The 18086-nt window shown below is 33.4% G+C and overlaps 3 protein-coding genes across 3 annotated transcripts; all 3 read right to left on the bottom strand.

The window, feature by feature from the left end:
• Positions 1–3509: 3509 nt before the first annotated feature.
• Positions 3510–7451, bottom strand: LOC144850055 (uncharacterized). The gene is made up of 4 exons (XM_078707231.1): positions 7322–7451; positions 5235–5296; positions 4667–4776; positions 3510–4076 (listed from the first exon to the last, which is right to left on the bottom strand). Exons 2-4 carry the CDS (start codon positions 5287–5289, stop codon positions 3876–3878), a joined length of 366 nt encoding a protein of 121 aa, XP_078563357.1. The 5' UTR covers positions 5290–5296; positions 7322–7451; the 3' UTR covers positions 3510–3875.
• Positions 7452–9149: 1698 nt separating this feature from the next.
• LOC144850053 (uncharacterized) lies at positions 9150–12429 on the bottom strand. The gene is made up of 4 exons (XM_078707228.1): positions 12400–12429; positions 11907–11966; positions 10342–10451; positions 9150–9494 (listed from the first exon to the last, which is right to left on the bottom strand). Exons 2-4 carry the CDS (start codon positions 11956–11958, stop codon positions 9285–9287), a joined length of 372 nt encoding a protein of 123 aa, XP_078563354.1. The 5' UTR covers positions 11959–11966; positions 12400–12429; the 3' UTR covers positions 9150–9284.
• A 1808-nt stretch (positions 12430–14237) lies between these two features.
• Positions 14238–16302, bottom strand: LOC144849871 (uncharacterized). The gene is made up of 4 exons (XM_078706964.1): positions 16242–16302; positions 15425–15471; positions 14868–14977; positions 14238–14557 (listed from the first exon to the last, which is right to left on the bottom strand). Exons 1-4 carry the CDS (start codon positions 16250–16252, stop codon positions 14360–14362), a joined length of 366 nt encoding a protein of 121 aa, XP_078563090.1. The 5' UTR covers positions 16253–16302; the 3' UTR covers positions 14238–14359.
• Positions 16303–18086: the final 1784 nt, after the last annotated feature.

Raw genomic sequence — 18086 nt, 5'->3', positions numbered from 1 at the left:
GAAGTTTTAATCCTATCCTTTTAAACCATTTATACTGTCCTTCGATGAAAATAATATTTTCAAAAGTCCAATAAAATGATGTCATAATCAATAAGAACAATAAAACCGTTGTATTACAATTTGATTTTTCTTAATGATCATGATGTCATTAAACAAAATAATGAATATTTATTCTAGAGAGTTGATAGTTATGAAAACTTTTCTTTTTTGCTTTTGTTTTTTGTAGGAAATGTATATTTATCTTTATATCGTAGTATAAACGGGCCTGGGCCTTATAACACATTCTATCATTGGTAATTGACTGCATTTTGATTCGCATGCGCACAAAACCAGCGATAATAGTGCGATGGAGAACAGGTTCACTGAATTGTAAACATCATTGTTAAAAACATCAATTGAAAATCTGACGAACATTTTAAAAATTTTAATTTTTTAGCATATTAAAAAACTATTTTCAAACAATGAAGAATGAATCAAAATGAAGAATAACATAAAACAATCAATTATTTTCAGTATATAGTTTTATTTCTAAATTACTATTTAAAAGATACGTTAAAAGTGGATAATGCAGCTGACTATGTGTGCAATACAGTAATTTTATTTGCTTTTGGAAACCATTGTGTACCGCAAATACTACTTTACTATCAAACATAAAAAATGTATTGTCAAAAATAGTGGTTAGATCATGGATAAAATAAGATTAATATCAGTGGCGATCAATCTTGCCGACAACAACCCCGTGGACCGACCCACAATGTTACAAAATAAACAAATATCTTCTTTGCTGCGCTGCGTTGAGCCGTAATTTATTCATCTAGAAAATACTTCTGGCCAGTGTGGTAGACCCACGGCAGTAGGTCTAATCAGATCAGGGACGCGGTTTTGATTCGATTAGGCCTGGTGATTGGCTCTGACGTAGATGACAACCACTAGCCAATCACGAGGCACTACAATATAAAATCACATCGATAAAAAATCATTGCACTGTACACCACTGCATAGACATACATGGTCAAATGTATTATTATTTTAATTTACGTAATTTTTATTTTCTGGAGGGTTTGGAAACAATATAATTATTCAAATATAAGCAATTTCATATTTTATTAATATTATCAACTACTTAAAACTACGGTGCTAAGAAATTAAAAACATGACTCGGATACACACCCACTCCGGCGTGTGTTTAGCGTATGGTAAGGTACGTAAGTGCGGAAGTAACCAAGAGAACCACGCTGCTGGTAATGAATGTCGATCCATTGCAGTTGTCTGTGGTACAAGTGTAGAAACAGTATTCTACCCCACCATCTGTTACGCAGTAGTTTTCAACGGCACCACATCCACGAGTAACATCGGTGACACCAGAGACGGTTGTTGTTTGTTTCTAAAGAAAAATACAATCATGCTTATTCGCTTGCACCAACCTACTCCTACAACACCAATTAATACCTTCGTAGTGCGCACGATATCTGGACATGTAAAGTTAGCTATAGTACTTATAGCTACTATAATTACTATTTTAAATATAATGAATTTAGGAATTACATCAAACATGTTACAATTGTTGCTTCTTTCCGAGTCATTTCGAAGCGTCTATATCAATTATCTAATATACATCCAAAATAACAGGCAGGATTAAACAATACATACATTACATGAATCATAAGAAGAGCATGTCACACTGGAGACCACCGTACTGTCAAATGGATCAGTACATCCACTATCCTCCAATTGATTACACGAATAACAACGGATGCAGTTGCCTATAAAGAAAAAAAGTAGTTTGGATTGAACCTTTATTATAAGCATAATACACGGGTGTGCGTTCATGCTGGTTTGGGGCACGTGACACACTATAACAGTAGTAAGCGCGGAGAGGTAAAACTAGCTAATGATATTGAATACATTACGAGATAGATTGTTTTTCAAGAAATATCGGTAAAGACACAGAAACATGTACGTATTGTGATTAATTTCTTTTTATCATGAAAGCATGTATTTTTCCGCATGCTACTTATTCCGATGCCCGCAGCTTCTTTGGTTTTTCTACCTTAGAAGACCGCCGTGTTCGACTGTGCAAGGATTTTTTTGTTAAAATCAAAGACCCCAGTCACAGATTGAATCATTTGTTACCGGAGGCTCCTTCTGCTGCTTATAATCTTTCTTATAATTTTTTGATTGTATGTTCTACATTTCTGAATGTCTTTTATATTTGTATATTGCATTTTATTTTTCTGAGTGAAACGCTTTTGTTAAACTTCAATCTTTCGTTTGATTGCAATAAAGTTCTATTCGTATTCGTATTCGTAAAGCATTACATTATATTTTCAAATGTTTGAAATTTATTTAAATAGTTGAGGCGCTTTCCTCACAATCTAAACGAAAAGGGTATGTTTTTATTTACACTTTACAAAAGATTGGCTGTTTTTTATTCATTTATTCATGATTGGTTGGTTCCAATCCATACCACCATAGAGCTTACCTGTTGTAGCAAGACCGATCATTATTACCACCACAGACACAAATTGAAAACTCATCGTTATCCCTGAAATACAGAAAAAAAAATAGTTATTTTTATTAAAAAGAATACGTCTTTGCCGTAAATATTGAACTTTAATTAACGTCGACATTTTACCTGTGGTATGAACCACAACCGTTTCTCTTTCAACTTCAGTTCTGCTGACTTATATAATATAATATAATATATATAATGGGTCGTACCAATTGCAATTTTTATTTTTTGTATATACTCCTATCCTAACTATTAGTTGGTCTATATAACAGTCATATACTTACCGTTAAGGTGTTGTTCTGACAAAGTTGGAAAGACTCATCCACCGACTTTGACTTTGATTTTATGGTTCAATATTTGAGATTGGCATCATTGTTTAGACAGGGGCCTACATTTTAATAAAGGAGTGTTCCTAAGGTGGGCAATAAAATGTTATGTGCTTGTTCTAAACAAGAAGTATTTTATTACATTTGTAAATACTTTCATAATCATGTCAGTATATTGTCACGTGTAATTTCAATTGCCACCTTTTTTTCTTTTATCACTCGTGTGTAAGCCCGAAATATAGTTAATTATCATCTCCACTCTTATATATTTATTATATATTATAGTTTAACTCATGATAATATTCTCCCCATGTAACCCATGAACCTTCATCATTTTTATAATAATGATCAAATCATCTACAACAATATGACTTTTTGATTTGGTAGGACAGCCGTCACTCTTTCATTCAATGGCTGTGTAGTTGCCAGTATTTTGTGGTACGCGTCACTGACGAAATGACACAATTTGTAGACGATACAAACACTCTAAATTAAACGTAATTTATTTTAAAATTACAACTTGTATCTCAAAACAAAACAAAAACATTTTGTACCACATTAAATATATATATATATATATATATATATATAATTTCTAAATAACCAAGTACATTATAAATAAATGAAGCCACATCCTAATTTATAAATACAACAAACAAGAGCCGCATTCAAAAAAGTCTCTCCACAGCTGGCGAATTTGTTCGAGCGAATTAACTCGGTTTCGATTGGTTACACATTATTTTGATAGATAATCTTTGAAGGTTTGCATGGAAAAGTAAATAATTATTATATTAACAAACTTTGATTTAATTTACGTTATAATTTACAAAATTTTAAAATATCTTCTAAAATGTATGCCACCACACCACATTTACAGTCAATTCTGGTATAAATTCTATCCTAATTCACGATTGCTTCACTTACGATAAAATTCTTTATAGTCGTAAAAATTACAATTTATGAGATATATTCTCACTATTTATATATTATATTATCTAAAATCAAATGTAATGATAAATATTTATCTTTAGCTCTGTTTACAACATTATCAGAGAGATGAGTCCAGACGCAACGATGAAGAGGGCGCTGCCTACGGCTGTTTGCATTGAGCCATTACATTCATCGGTAGTGCAAACGGTATAACATAATTCGACGCCACCAGATTCAGCACATTGGGTCGTGAAAACTCCACATCCACGAATTACTGCCTCAACGTCATTTGCCTTTGACTCACTTTTCTAAAAGAAAAATGAAATATATCTTACATGTTGTTGCTTACAATATATTTGGTACCATTCACTTTTATTTGACTCTTGCATACAGCGACCTGGCCGGAACTAACCACCTTTTACAAATACATTCCGTCGTATTTAAACATAACCACAAGTGGAAATATGCAAATTAGGTCAAATTGTGCGTCACACAAAAGACCGCACATTGATTTGACCAATCACGACGCGATGGATCATCCGCACCGTCTCGTGTGATTGGTCAGCTCACTTACGTTGGGCCTACGTCGTTGCGTCCACGTGGAAACCAATCTTAACCAACTAAAATACTATCGTCACAAGCGAGCGACGTTTGAGATGGGGTACCTTTTTAATTCCCTTTTAGTCATTCGACTAATGTTAGGACGATCCCTTTTTTTTTTTTTGCGAAAATATGTATTTTTTAGACCAATTTCTTAAAATACCTATCACGAATTAATTAATTAACTGCTAGTCATATTAATTTATGTTATTCTGTATCTGTGGCGGGAAGGGGAGTCTCCTTCAAATTACACGATTCTTGTAGGAGTGGCAATAGACAATTATTGGTTGTAACTTACGTAACATGAATTTGTGCAGTTGACCGTTGTAATCTGGGCACTGTCAAAAGGGTCACCGCATTTACTCTCTAAGGCACTGTTACATGAATAACATGTCAGGGCGTAACTGCCTGAAAATTAAAAAGAAACAGATCAATGCGATGCTTTTCACTACTCCGCACTTTTTATGTCCCGAACATCTTATCCCAACAATCAATCCCCGTTCTGTTTATGAAATTGTATTCATTGCTCCATATAATATCACAATTAATGAAGCGCCATGTGTGCCAAAATAATATCTTTTTACCCAAAATTAAGTTTCAATACAGTCTAGAACATAGACTACTAATATAAAATAAAATGGAGATATTAATACCTTTACAATTGTGATGAAATTGTTTTTGTCACATAATTTGTTTTTTGTCTGTGCTCTGTTCTGGGTTGACCAGAGCACCTGTTTGGTCTTTCCTTGCCATTTATATTTGTTTTGTTTTTTTCTATGTATTGTATATGGCAGAAATTGAATAAATAAAAATAAATTTGCTTCATTAAGTGTATATAAATAAAATAAATATTAAAAACACTTTACCTGTTGTAATAACAGTAGTAAATATTGCTAGTACCAACCACATTTGATGACCCATGATGAACCTAAAAAAAAGAAGAAACTTATTCATTTTAAACTTTTAGTAGATTGAAAAAAGTATGCTTGATTTCTGTGTGTATAGAGTAAGGGAAAAGGTACATAAACCTAAACGTAATTTTAAAAGCCTTTCGGACACAAAGCTGCCTAGAACCGTACACTATTTTATGTATACAGTATTATGGTTAAAGATTGATGCGAGAAGATCAATTTTAACGTCATTGGGGAAACATCATCGCGTCACAAAGCTTGGGATTCACACTCATTGCGCCTATATTGCGTTACATCCAATTGGGGGAGCTGAGCCAAGCTTCGAAATTTCAACCTTAAACAAAAAACGCCGCTCATCTCACGATAATTACCGTCTATATGCATCTCACTATTTATCAACAAATGTTTTCATAGTCTTATTTCCCAGACGTGCTTTGGGGTGTGCGCATGCCCAGTCCTAGTTTCCAAATACCCATTTTTTCGACCGTAGTAAACAATAAGCTACCACATGGTCCTAATGCTTCAATGCTTCCGTTCTCTTGAATATAACTGCCTAAAGGAGCGGTGCGAAAACGAAAACATCTCCCACGAATAAAATCGATATCTTATCCGAATTTGATGGCATTTCATCTGTAGCAAGTGTATTGCTATTAATATTATAGGCTGCCTTTAATTAAGTTTGATATAATCAATTAATAATACAATCAATTAATACAAAGACAGTAACAATTGTGAGTAAGTTATACGATCACATTTCTCCTAGCGATGGATATCAACATTGCTCAAATATGGTATTAAATTCCTTTTATCCTATATTCTTTTTTCAATTCAAAATTATATAATTATATGCCATATTACGCAATTCTCATTAATTGTGTATAGATATAACAATTGTATATAAAAGTAAAAACATAAGGGTGTCTAGAAAACTCAGATCTAGAAAACTCAGATCTCAGATATATCTAGATCTAGAAAAGTCAGATATTGATATCTGAGTTTTCTAGATCTAGAAAACTCAGATATATCTGAGATCTGAGTTTTCTAGACACCCAAAACATAATCCTGATTGGTTTACAAACAAAATAAGTTTGTATTCAATGTACCATTGCCTACTGCAGTCTCATTTTGGCACCGTTTCATAGCTCGTGTTTAAAGGCCAGGTGCGGGCAAACAATTTCTATTGACCATACATTCCAATAATTATCGATCTATAGTTTCCCCTATGTTTCATCATTTTTGGGATTTTATTTGTGTTACACGAGCTTGTTGACAATAAGCACTTTCTTATCAGTGGGGGGATAGTTCAAATTACACAGTAAAATCTCTATTCTTTAGTACACAAATTTTGTAAATAGAGAGGCATTTTAAAACCCTATGAAAAATAAATGGTGTGGTAAAAAATGTTATCAGATGATTAAATATAGGTAATATAACTTGAATTTTACATTTCTGGTATTTTTATTCAACTTCAGATTTTTATTTTCATGCTATAGCAAAAATTATCCACCGTATATCCACCATCTTTTTTCACCTTCTAGGGAGTCACCAGACATGTTATTACATTAGGTTGATTGATTGATTGAGATATATATTTATACTGGGTAACCTCTTCAGTCAAAGTGCCGATGTTATGGCTACCTAATTACGGTTCCACTGTCTTAACCGCTCGGCCACTCACTCATAACTACCTAACTACTGAAAAAAGGTCTTCCTGGTTTTTATGACCATATTAAGGGAAATTCATGTTTTTTCGTCTTGATTTCTGTTACAAATATTTGATTTATGTATAATTAACCAGATATTATATTTGAAATTCATGCCTGTACCTGAGCTTTAAGCCTAATCTTCTGACGGAAATTCACAGAGAGGTAGACTCCGCTACCACGCCTCAGTTCGAAGTAGTATTGACATTTAGTAGAGGAACATTCAATTCCTAAAATCTAGTAATAATCCCATTTTCTTCCCCTGCTGAAATTTCCCTTTTTTGTGAAGAGAAAAAAAATTAATAAAATATATAATTAAATAATTGCGAAAATACTTACGTTATTGACGGTATACTGCGGCTCTTCTCAATTTTTTTCGATTAAATGGTAGAAAATGTTAAGTTTTTGCTATTTGTTTGGAATGCCCAGCAACAGCTCAAATAGAACATTATTATTGGCCAATCAGAGCTCTTTCTAACGATATCTGCTTCCTAAATGAATATTTATATCTACAAGGTAAATGAAGCAGAAAACTAAATCTTTCACATGTTTATTGTTTGTATTTATGCATGCCTAGAGTAACGTATCGCCTTTCAAGCGTTGCCATGATGATCTTGAAAAAAACAGTCCTAATGAATCGATCACACTTCATTAATCATTTTCTTCTCATTATATTGCAATGACACCTTATTATCATCGTTTAAACGCGCGCGTCCAGCTAATGTGCATCTTGATTGGTTTTTTTAAATATTTAATTGTATTGTATTTACTGTTTGGTTTTTTTGTCGTACCATAAATTACATTTCCGTATTGGGTTACCACTTTGTATTCATCTTTGTAGACCGTTTTGTTACAAGTTAATTGTTACTTAGGCCTACATCCTTATTTATAGAACGCGGTTTAAAATAATATTGCAAAATGAACTTCATTCCCTTTTAGCGAATATTCCAGTAAAATGAATACACATACATATTATGAATAAATATATTAAGTAATTAAATACCCACTAATAAGCACAAGTGTAAAGTCACGTATGGTACTACATAATTGATAATAATAAAAATCATAATCCAGCCTCATAGTAGACACAAATTGTTAGAAGGGCACATACGTTAACCAACATATTTAACTCTTTTTGTTATTTATCTTCTTCTAATACCCACTAATAAACACAAGTGTAAAGTCACGTATGGTATCTTATCGTACTACATAATTGATAATAATAAAAATCATAATCCAGCCTGATTTTGATTTAACTAAAAGTTATACAGTGTGTGTGCTACATTCTTGCGGTTCCTGCGTTGGTATGAAAATTAATTTTCTTATTATGACAAAAAGACAGTTTATGAACTAAATTATATGTCGGTTGTTGACCATTGACCCTTGCTCCGAGGCGGCGTCTCATAGAAGACACAAATTGTTAGAAGGGCACATACGTTAACCAACATATTTAACTCTTTTTGTTATTTATCTTCTGCATGCATTAGCCTACTTGAATGTTGGTATGGAGGGCCTATCTTCTATTCCCCTTTCTTGATCTTGAGGCTAGATTGCTTTAATACAACAAAATAATCGAATCGTTATGATTCTAATAACATGACGGTTATGATATTAATAAAACTGTGAAATACCTTATACAATAGAGAGAAAAAAAATTACCGACTTCTATGTAAAAAGTTATGAACACCACATAAATGGGAGGGGGTACCGGTCATACTGACGACTTTAGGGAAAATTGTCGTCTGCACTAGTAGCATTTTAAAATGTTGCCAGAAGACAGAACCGGATGAAAAACAGAACCCAGTAAGCCGAAGCTGACTGGGTAAAAACATGATTGTTATAGGCCTGGTAAAATTGTGTACGTCTGTCTGTTGACGTAGGCCTAAGGGTTCAGTCATTGAAGAGTACATGGGCAAACATGTACTGGTTTCATTTATAGGCCTATATAATAGGCCTATTCAGTAATATGAAGAGTAAACATTAGACCGAACATACTCTAAACACATGACTTATCAAATAACTGAATATATTTACACATCTATACAAACACTGTGGGCATCAAGTAAACCAAACAAGTACAAGTAGAGTGAAATATATTTATTTTTTAATTTTAAGTAGGCTACTTCCTGTCCGACGCTAACATTAATACAGATAGGCCTACGAAATATTAAGTTGAAGCCTTTATTACCCTGTTTACGATATTCGCGCGAATCGAAAAATGTCTGATTGGTTGGTGCATTTTTTACGTCACAAAAGTGGATGAAAATATTAAATACGCATGCGCATTAGTCAACGCTTTCAATTAGTCCACGATACAATGTGCGATTGTGTATATTACAAGTAGAAGAGCGCCTCTAACGGTTGTAGTTGTAGCGGCATTACATTCGTCCTTCTCACAGGTGGTGAAGCAAGTATCATATCCAGCGACTTCAATACAGTCATCATCACCGGAACCGGTACTACTACATCCACGTTCAACGTATGAAATACCTGCAATATTTGTTTCGGCTTTCTGTGGAAATTAAAATTAATTAAAAAGAGGTTGAATTGAATGGAGTTTATTTATTTGCATCTCATTAAAAAAACATGCACAGTTTATGATACAAAATATATATACCATTTAAATATTAAAAGACAGATACAGAGATGCAGGATAGCCCATGAAAGTCCCGATGGGGTCATCAATAATAAATTTAGAAAAGACAAAAACAGAAAAGACAAAAAATATTACAATACATAAAACATACTTAAAAATACTGGTACATTTAAAAATATTACTGTACCGATAATTCACTATCACGGGCTCTAATTCTACAATAATCCTTAACTTTTATTTTAAAATGTTCAATAGATTCGCTTTGTTTTATTATTATAGGCAGGCAGGGCATTCCAATTCTTAATTGCTGAATATATAAACGTATTATGTGCAACTGACGTAGGTACTCAAAAATTAAGACTGCTCCCTCTTGTATTACATTGGTGACATTCATTAATACGGTTATCTTAAAAAAATACAGGGCTCGATATTTATCTTATAAACAAGCAATTTCCTAGCATGCAGTAGATTGTCAATATTTGCTAGTTTAAAATAGTTATGTTACTTTTTAGTGTAGTGAAACCAATTTTGTTATTTCAAGTTTTCGTAAAGAATTAATTAATTTACCACTTGCTTGATAATAATGTTTCTCATTTTGCTATTTTTTTTTATCTGGCAAAAAGGTTTGATAGTGGATAATGTAGACATGTAATGAAAACACTAACCAGCAACCAACCGATGGACGATTTTACAGGGGGAAATGAAGTGATAAAACATGAAAAAATAATTTAGGCTATAGATTTCATTTATAAACGTTTCTTACATAACAAGCTGTAGTTGAGCAATTGCCCGATTTGATTCCGACACTGTTAAATGGATCGTCACAGTTTGGAGTCTCGAGAGATGTGCAAAAGTAGCAGCTTAAACAATTACCTATTGAGAAATACAATAATAATAATCATTAAATGAAATATCGCTCGATTACCCCGGGTTCGAATCCGACTATATATGGATTTTAAGGTTTCGCTGCTGACGACGATCTTACATGAAAATTAAGATATGTGTTGGTAATTTGTAGTAGGCCTACACTGCCCTACTTTGAGAAAGTACATTTTTATTTTTCGAAATTGGGATTTTTGTCTTATTTGACTCTTGGTCGAATTGAATTGTCTCAAAATAAGTCTATAGATAACTGCAAAAGTGCCCTGTTTTCAAAATATGTCCCGCCATTTTTAAGTACAAATAATTCGGAAAAAGGCTTGACCCCAAAAATAAAAAATAATAATTATTAATAATATATTTTAATAATGTCCTTCTAAAATATATTTAGTTGAAAATAAAATACTTCATGAACTTTTGTAATGAAAAATAAAAACATGTTTTGGTCAATTACTAAACATTAGTTTTTTGTAGATAAGCCCTTTTCTCAAAGTAGGGCAGTGTAGGCCTACTACAAATTACCGACACATATCTTAATTTTCATGTAAGATCGTCGTCAGCAGCGAAACCTTAAAATCAGACTATTGCAAGTCTACTAGATACATGTCTAACTTTATTAAGTACTTGTAATACACGATATCCCTGTCATTAGATTATTATAGTACATAGTTATTGCATTTTATCAGAATATGAATATGCCTAAATTGCACTCTTTATGAATAGGCATGCATATAACAATAAGGTCGTATGGTGTATATTAGATTGTATTGTGTGTCACTATAACACAAAACATTATTGTTATACAGTCAACGTAGCTAATGTTGGTAATGAAGTGGTATTAAAACTTCAGGGATTCAGTGGAATGTTCCCCAAAAATGAGAATCAATATTGGCCTAATTTTGGATAGTATGCCTAATAAGTTGTTTATTAAATTGATCGATTCATGTTGACGGATGGTGGCCATTGGTGGTAGGCCTAAATGTTGATCAATAAGTGTACATTCGTCGTCAGTCATTCGCCTGTCTGCTGTCGAAATGATGAATTCATATTTACTTTTCCTGTCATTTCGTTGCACTGTCGATACGTGACATTCATAATACAGCTAAATACTGTTTATTGATCAACGATCTTATGCATGCACATTATTAAAGTGTATTGGAATTTATTTAGCAGCTTTAAGCCATTTAGAATGGCTTGGCCGGCTGTATGACCACTACCAATGTTTGTCGATTACTGTATACTTAATACTTTATTTATGAACACTTGCGCGCAGAGCTCGCGCAGCGCTCATAGGTGATAGGTATGGAAGGCATTAAGTGACAAAACGTGACTTCATATTTACAAAATAATAGCAACCAAATTCAATCCATCGTGTATATGGTTTATTGAATGATAGATTGAATGATTGATAGATTAATGGATAAACCTAACTAAACATTGTGTTCTTACCTGTCGTACAAAGGCACAACACGAAACCCACTACGTACTGTATTCTTTGCATTTTCACACCTGATCAAAAATAAATGGCCCATCACAATTTCATACGTATTCTACTCGAGCTCACAATTTCGACAAAAATCGAAACGCCGACTGGTGGAGTAACATAAAAAAAATAACTACAGACTTGGGGCAAGTCTAGGTATATGTGAATGGGCGTATTCTCACGGAGTTTATCGTCGTCGTCGTTGTGAATGTTCTCCGACTCGGGGTCTCCGGGGTTCCATGGAGAATCACTGCGGAGTTCGATGTGGATATAAAGTAGGGTTACTATTAGAGAGAGTGTAGCTACTATTAAAGAAAGGGGGCTACTATTAAAAAAAGGGGGCTACTATTAGAATAATCACTAATTTAAAAGCTTTACGGTTGTCACAATCAAAAGGGTAAACTTGTGGGAAGATACACTACTTTTTGTCCAAAAATAAAAACCATCAGAGAAACTTACGTTTTGCAATGATTGTTACCTTGCCCCGACTCCAACTTGTCACCAAATGAGTTGCGCCAATTTGTGTCAATTATTATATAATATTATTTTTTTTTGTTAATAACCAGTGCCTTAATTAAACAATTTAGTTACTCAGTCAAATTCAAAAACAAACAAAAGCTTTATTTGTAGTCGTCATGGACACGAATTTAGTTATCGCAGTTCCCCATTTTACCTGCAAATAATAATTCGGATGTGTTCCAGTTACTATTTGATTCACACTAATGCAATCACTTTTCGATTACTGATGTAATATGAAACCTTATTGGAGTGTAATGAAATATAACATGACAGATCCGACGTCGTTTTGCTGGCCGGTAATTTCATTTCATTTATTTATTTATTTATTTATGTCCTGGGACCCCCAAAGACAACAGAGTCACCATAACATGAAATGTCTGGGGCCCCAGAAGAACTTAACTACATAAAATTAAAATCAATATACAGTTACGAGAAAAATATTTAAAAAAATACAAAAAAAGTTTGAAGTTATATGGTTGAGTATATGCACTGTGCTGGTTAGATTGTTTTCTACAGTATGATTTCCCATTTTTAACAAATAATAATTGTAAAATAAATGTTTTATTTTCTCGCCGATACATTTATTCAGGTGTAAACTTTATTACTATGCATTCACAATTACAATGTTCAATAGTACCATAAAAAGCGGTTTGGATACCAAATTTACATGTAGAGTACCTACACACATACAAGACAACATTTATTAACGGTCAGCACTAACCCCTGCTAGGAAAGGAGGGGATTCCCACTTCTTCTTCTTCTTTCGGAATACTGCTTAACGATCCTTAAGGATCAAAACAAGCAGGGTTTGTGCGCATGCTATTGCATGCATGCATGATATTTAGTCTCTGATTAATTGCACAGTGGCTGTGTGTGACGACAGTGGTTGTGTTTGTGGGGACTAGTACACCGGGGTAACCCCCTACTCGTCTCGAAAGATGTACTATGTTCTTTAAAGTGCACATGAGCTATGTGTACACTGGACCTACGGTTTATAGTCCTTATCCGAGAAGACTCGTTCTACCACCAGAACCATGGAGTGAGTGAGCCTCGAACCCTTGCCGATGTTATGGCTACGTAATTACGGTTCCACTGTCATAACCGCTCGGCCACTCACTCACTAGTGTACTAGTGTACATCTCATTATGACAGTTTTAATCCATTATGTGTATTTCTTTAGACCCTTTAATACAAAATCAAGATTTTCATTGTTATAATCAACTGTAATGTATTTTATATACGTTGCAGTTGGCGATTGTGACGCCTCATAGTCTGGTCACATTATTGCAGGTGCTCGTCTTGTGAATGCAAATTCACTAAAATAACACCTACACACGGCTGCGATGCGAAACAGTTAAACGATGCATGAGAATTACGTCCAAGTGTTGTTGCAACAGTCAGTGAGTATTATTAGTATTTTACTATAACTAAAATTGTACTTTAATCAATAAACGTACTCCTTATATTATCAATAATCGATCGGTTTAGGGCGATCCATGACGCGCCACATGTACAAAGTATTATATCTGTCCACTGGCAATACGACAAGTAGAATACCCAAACCCCCCTAAATGCTTCTCACCACCCCTTGATTATCAGTGTAATTGTCTTCCATATACACCCCTTGTCGTTTATTCGAATAAATACAATAAATAAAATAACCCAGTTAGTAAAATATAGGCCAAATTAAAAGCAACACAAAATCTCATATTTCTATTACCATTTAATAATTAATGCCGAATTTTGGCTTTTGTCCTATATTGACACAACTAATTTATAAAAAGTAGAAAATATTTTCACTTGGGCCTAAGTACCCGTAAACTTAATGTAATAATAGGCTGTACAGTACAGACTCTTTTGGGGATAACAATTTACCCGGCGTCCGTGATGAAAGTGAGGCCTACATCAGTTGTCCAATAGCGCAGACAACCATGAAAATTATGCTGCTTGCGGTGATCATGGATGACCCATTGCAGTTGTTAACATCATCACATGATGAGTGGCATGTAGAAACACCTAACACATCTGCACAGTCATTTCCTAAATCACCGCATCCACGGCTCACAAAATCGACACCTAGGAGTGAGGATTCGGATTTCTGTAACAATAGATTACATTAGTCAGTTTTGAATGAACCTCAGTCTCCGCATTTTTTTATTTTAAGATCGATAAATCATAGTTATCATCATTTTCATTACTTGCGTTGCTTGTCCTAATAAATTGTGAATCCTGCAAAAATGGTCAATTTATAGAGGCCTCCGTGAGGTTTGGTCATACAATATTGTATTCCTTTAAATGTGTAAATTCTGAATTAAATGGGGACGTCCCAAATGAAGGGTTCTACTAACTTCAACATTGCTTAATATGTTAACTCGAATTCCCTGATTTAACTGTAGACCTATACTTACGTAGCACTTGGTGCTGGTGCAATTGGTGGTGGTGAGACCTTCATTGCTGAACGGGTCGCCACAGTTAGCAGAACTTGTACTGTCACAGACATAACAGCTGATACAGTTGACTGTGAAGAGGTATGCAGTATTTATTTATTTTATTTATTTCAACACGAGGATGGTTCATCCATCATTTGGGACCCTCACAATAATACAATATGACGAGACAAAAACATTTAATTAAAATAAATAGAATTTATAAAGATAAACAAAATGAAATAATGAAATATTATTATAATGGCGGGTAAATTAGGTTTCAATCAGTATTGGAAGAGTGGGAATCCACTTTGGATCGACCATAAAGGATCTTGCAAAATTTTGCTTGGAAACTCTACTAAACTCTCGAAAAGAAATGGTCTCCAGAGTTTGCTAGTTTATTGTACACTACAGAAAACAGAAATCTTCACAGCTAATTTTTTTAAACAAAAATCCGGTGTGTAAGTGTATAGAAAAGTATTTGTTGTATACAATCATGATAAACCTGATATATTAGATAATTAATAAATAAGACCTACCTGTAACAATGCAACTGACAAGCGCTGCCACAATGAAGGATATTTTCCTGTAGAAATAAAGTTAGAACTCATTTAATTACATTTTTAAATGGAAATTCTTTCATAGTAAATAATTCATTAACTTCTTTTATTTCGGATAGTACATCCACATACAAAAGAAAAAATGTCATCAGCCTACAAATTAACAACATCCTCCACAAAACAACCTAAAATATCCTAAAATATTAATTTGCACCAACACTGATGCAGGTTGGATTGTAATATCGAGTCGCATTCGAAGGTTCCGAATTATATACATGTCCAGTTTCAGGCAAATTAGTGCTACTACAGCGAAAGTGCTAGTAAATAGGCCAAACTCCATGACAATTTTTGGCCAATGATATCAGCCATTCCAGAAGGCAAATTATTATCTTTGTATAGTTAATACAAGTTACGCCTAAATGTATCTGTTCTTGAGTTGCTTTTTAACGTTTGCTCTTTGTGTAGTGTTCTCTGGAATAGCCGCTCCATACATTTATTTACTTGTCTTCCTTCATACTCATTAAAATGTAGGCCTAAATACTAATATATTTCATAACAATTATTGTATGAGACTATGTATGAGATTATTATAAACGTAAATCACAATTTAATACTAATCTAATAGTCTCCTATGCACGCAACTTTTTCCGAAAAAAAAAAATCCACTTTATTGGTAAAACATTGGAATTAAAAGTCCAGCAGATTGGTGATATGAACTCCACAAATTCAAAGGAAGCGGCAACCGTTAGAGAATGAATAGAAAACAAGTAAATGAATTAATTATAAACAAACTTACATCGCATCCATGATGAAGTATTAATTTCTTCAATTAACTAAACTCTCTCGGAGAAGTTTCTGCAAAATTATGAAAACTTGGCAACGCGTTATTAAATATGTACATTTCACTAGCCAATCAGAAAACAGAATTGACTGAATTCATGTTCATTCATTCAGGATTTATCATCGTTATTAATTTATATAACACAGAAGTCATGGAAACAATAAAATTATTGGATTATACACTTCGGAAGACACAATAATTAGTAACGCATTTGTATAGCGAAAGGTAGTTTGCACTCTAATACAAACACGGTTTCTAGGCTAAATCATATCATTATGAACTTTACAAACTAGGAAGAAATCTCAATTATAAGATGAAATGAAAGGGGAAACAACGTGTTTTATTTTATTTGTTTTATTGTGTGGCATGTATATAATTATATATAACTTTATTCACAATCTCAGATAATACAAAGTACATGCAAAATTAATTGAAGTTGTGAATGGGGTTAAGCGCCCCGGGGTTCCAGCATTGTTCTGGTGGGCAAATTCATCAGCCATAACGGTATCGGTACCGCTTTCGTGTTAGAATTTAGTTGTTACAATCTAAAATTACGATCTTCATGTTTTATCAAAATCCGTGGGACTACAGAGAAGATTTGATACCAATAACCAATAACAGTATTGATGACAATAACAATTTCTTTAAAAATTATTTAAAGCTAATAATTTTATATTATATAAGTTGCTACAGTTCATTTGATTGCTATAATCAAACATTACCGTATACTAATAAAATATAAATTAATATTTGTTGTATTTCATGCAATAAGATATTTTGTTTACATTATGAAAGCAATATTTTCAAATAAAACTTATTTTTATATCGATCTTGATGATATAAATATCACAAGAAGTTATTAATTAATTGTTAGCATTCTTCTATCTCTATATAACCCTAGCGAATTACATAACAATTTAAATTATTAAATATTCATAAAATCGTTATTCCTATTGTTTTAAGATAGCATTGCATAGAAAGGGAACAAGAGATATCGATGTAATTGCTTTTGTAAGGCCAATTTACACAGACGAGCGGTAATAACGGTAAGTGGAAACCGCGTAGCTTGTCACACGTAGATTGTGAGCGGAAACCGCCCGTCCGCTCCCGCGCATTATGCAAATAATGAATGACAAGATTCTATATTTTTATTACCGTTACCGCTCGTCTGTGTAAATTGGCCTGTAGGCATATATAGTGTATATATCGTATAGGATAAACAATCGATTCGGGAATTTGCTTCATTATCATAGAAAATGTAATTGGTATAGGCCTAATCGGGAGAAATTGCATTTTAGCTGGAAAACGAGAGATGCGAAGTCGATATTGGTGGACTCTCGCCAGTATCGGCAGTAGTCAATCAAATAACTTCCAATTCTTCCAAAAGAAAAACATATGAATATTAAACAATGGAATAGGCCTACGATATATCCTAATGTAGAAAAAAGGGTTAGAGGAGGTCTGTAAGAAGATCAGTAATACATTTTTTAAGAACAAAGTTTTAGAAAGAGAACATCCACGCCCAATGACGACGAAAAGGAATACTTTTATATGATTATAGGCTTTATATAATGCAATCGCCGATTCAGAAATGTGTTGATGGTTGCCTGGTAATATATTGGGTTTGTATTATTTTACACTCAATTGGACAGCCAATCCAATAAGTTCAAGGTTATTATCCTTCTCAAGGTGGCAATCCCGTTCACAAGACAAACGCAAAAGATTTTACGTAATTTAACTCTTCCCTGACAAGATGCTCTAAATAAACAAAGACTTATAATAACAAGTCTTTGGGAGTGG

The sequence above is a fragment of the Antedon bifida genome, chromosome 8 (genome assembly GCF_963402885.1).
Source record: "Antedon bifida chromosome 8, ecAntBifi1.1, whole genome shotgun sequence".
NCBI lineage: Eukaryota > Metazoa > Echinodermata > Crinoidea > Comatulida > Antedonidae > Antedon > Antedon bifida.
Note: the sequence above shows the minus strand (reverse complement) of the source record. Positions and strands in the feature narration are given on the sequence as shown.

Bases quoted from the DNA above. Each gene is read 5' to 3' on its own strand.
- LOC144850055 (XM_078707231.1), bottom strand. From the start codon at position 5,289: ATGGGTCATCAAATGTGGTTGGTACTAGCAATATTTACTACTGTTATT. The intron at 4,777-5,234 runs GTAAAGTGTTTT...TTTAATTTTCAG, and splicing joins TACTACTGTTATTACAACAG to GCAGTTACGCCCTGACATGT. The intron at 4,077-4,666 runs GTAAGTTACAAC...TTTTTCTTTTAG, and splicing joins ACTGCACAAATTCATGTTAC to AAAAGTGAGTCAAAGGCAAA.
- LOC144850053 (XM_078707228.1), bottom strand. From the start codon at position 11,958: ATGCAAAGAATACAGTACGTAGTGGGTTTCGTGTTGTGCCTTTGTACG. The intron at 10,452-11,906 runs GTAAGAACACAA...ATTTCTCAATAG, and splicing joins GTTGTGCCTTTGTACGACAG to GTAATTGTTTAAGCTGCTAC. The intron at 9,495-10,341 runs GTAAGAAACGTT...TAATTTCCACAG, and splicing joins GCTCAACTACAGCTTGTTAT to AAAGCCGAAACAAATATTGC.
- LOC144849871 (XM_078706964.1), bottom strand. The intron at 14,978-15,424 runs GTAGGTCTTATT...ACCTCTTCACAG, and splicing joins TGTCAGTTGCATTGTTACAG to TCAACTGTATCAGCTGTTAT. The intron at 14,558-14,867 runs GTAAGTATAGGT...CTATTGTTACAG, and splicing joins GCACCAGCACCAAGTGCTAC to AAATCCGAATCCTCACTCCT.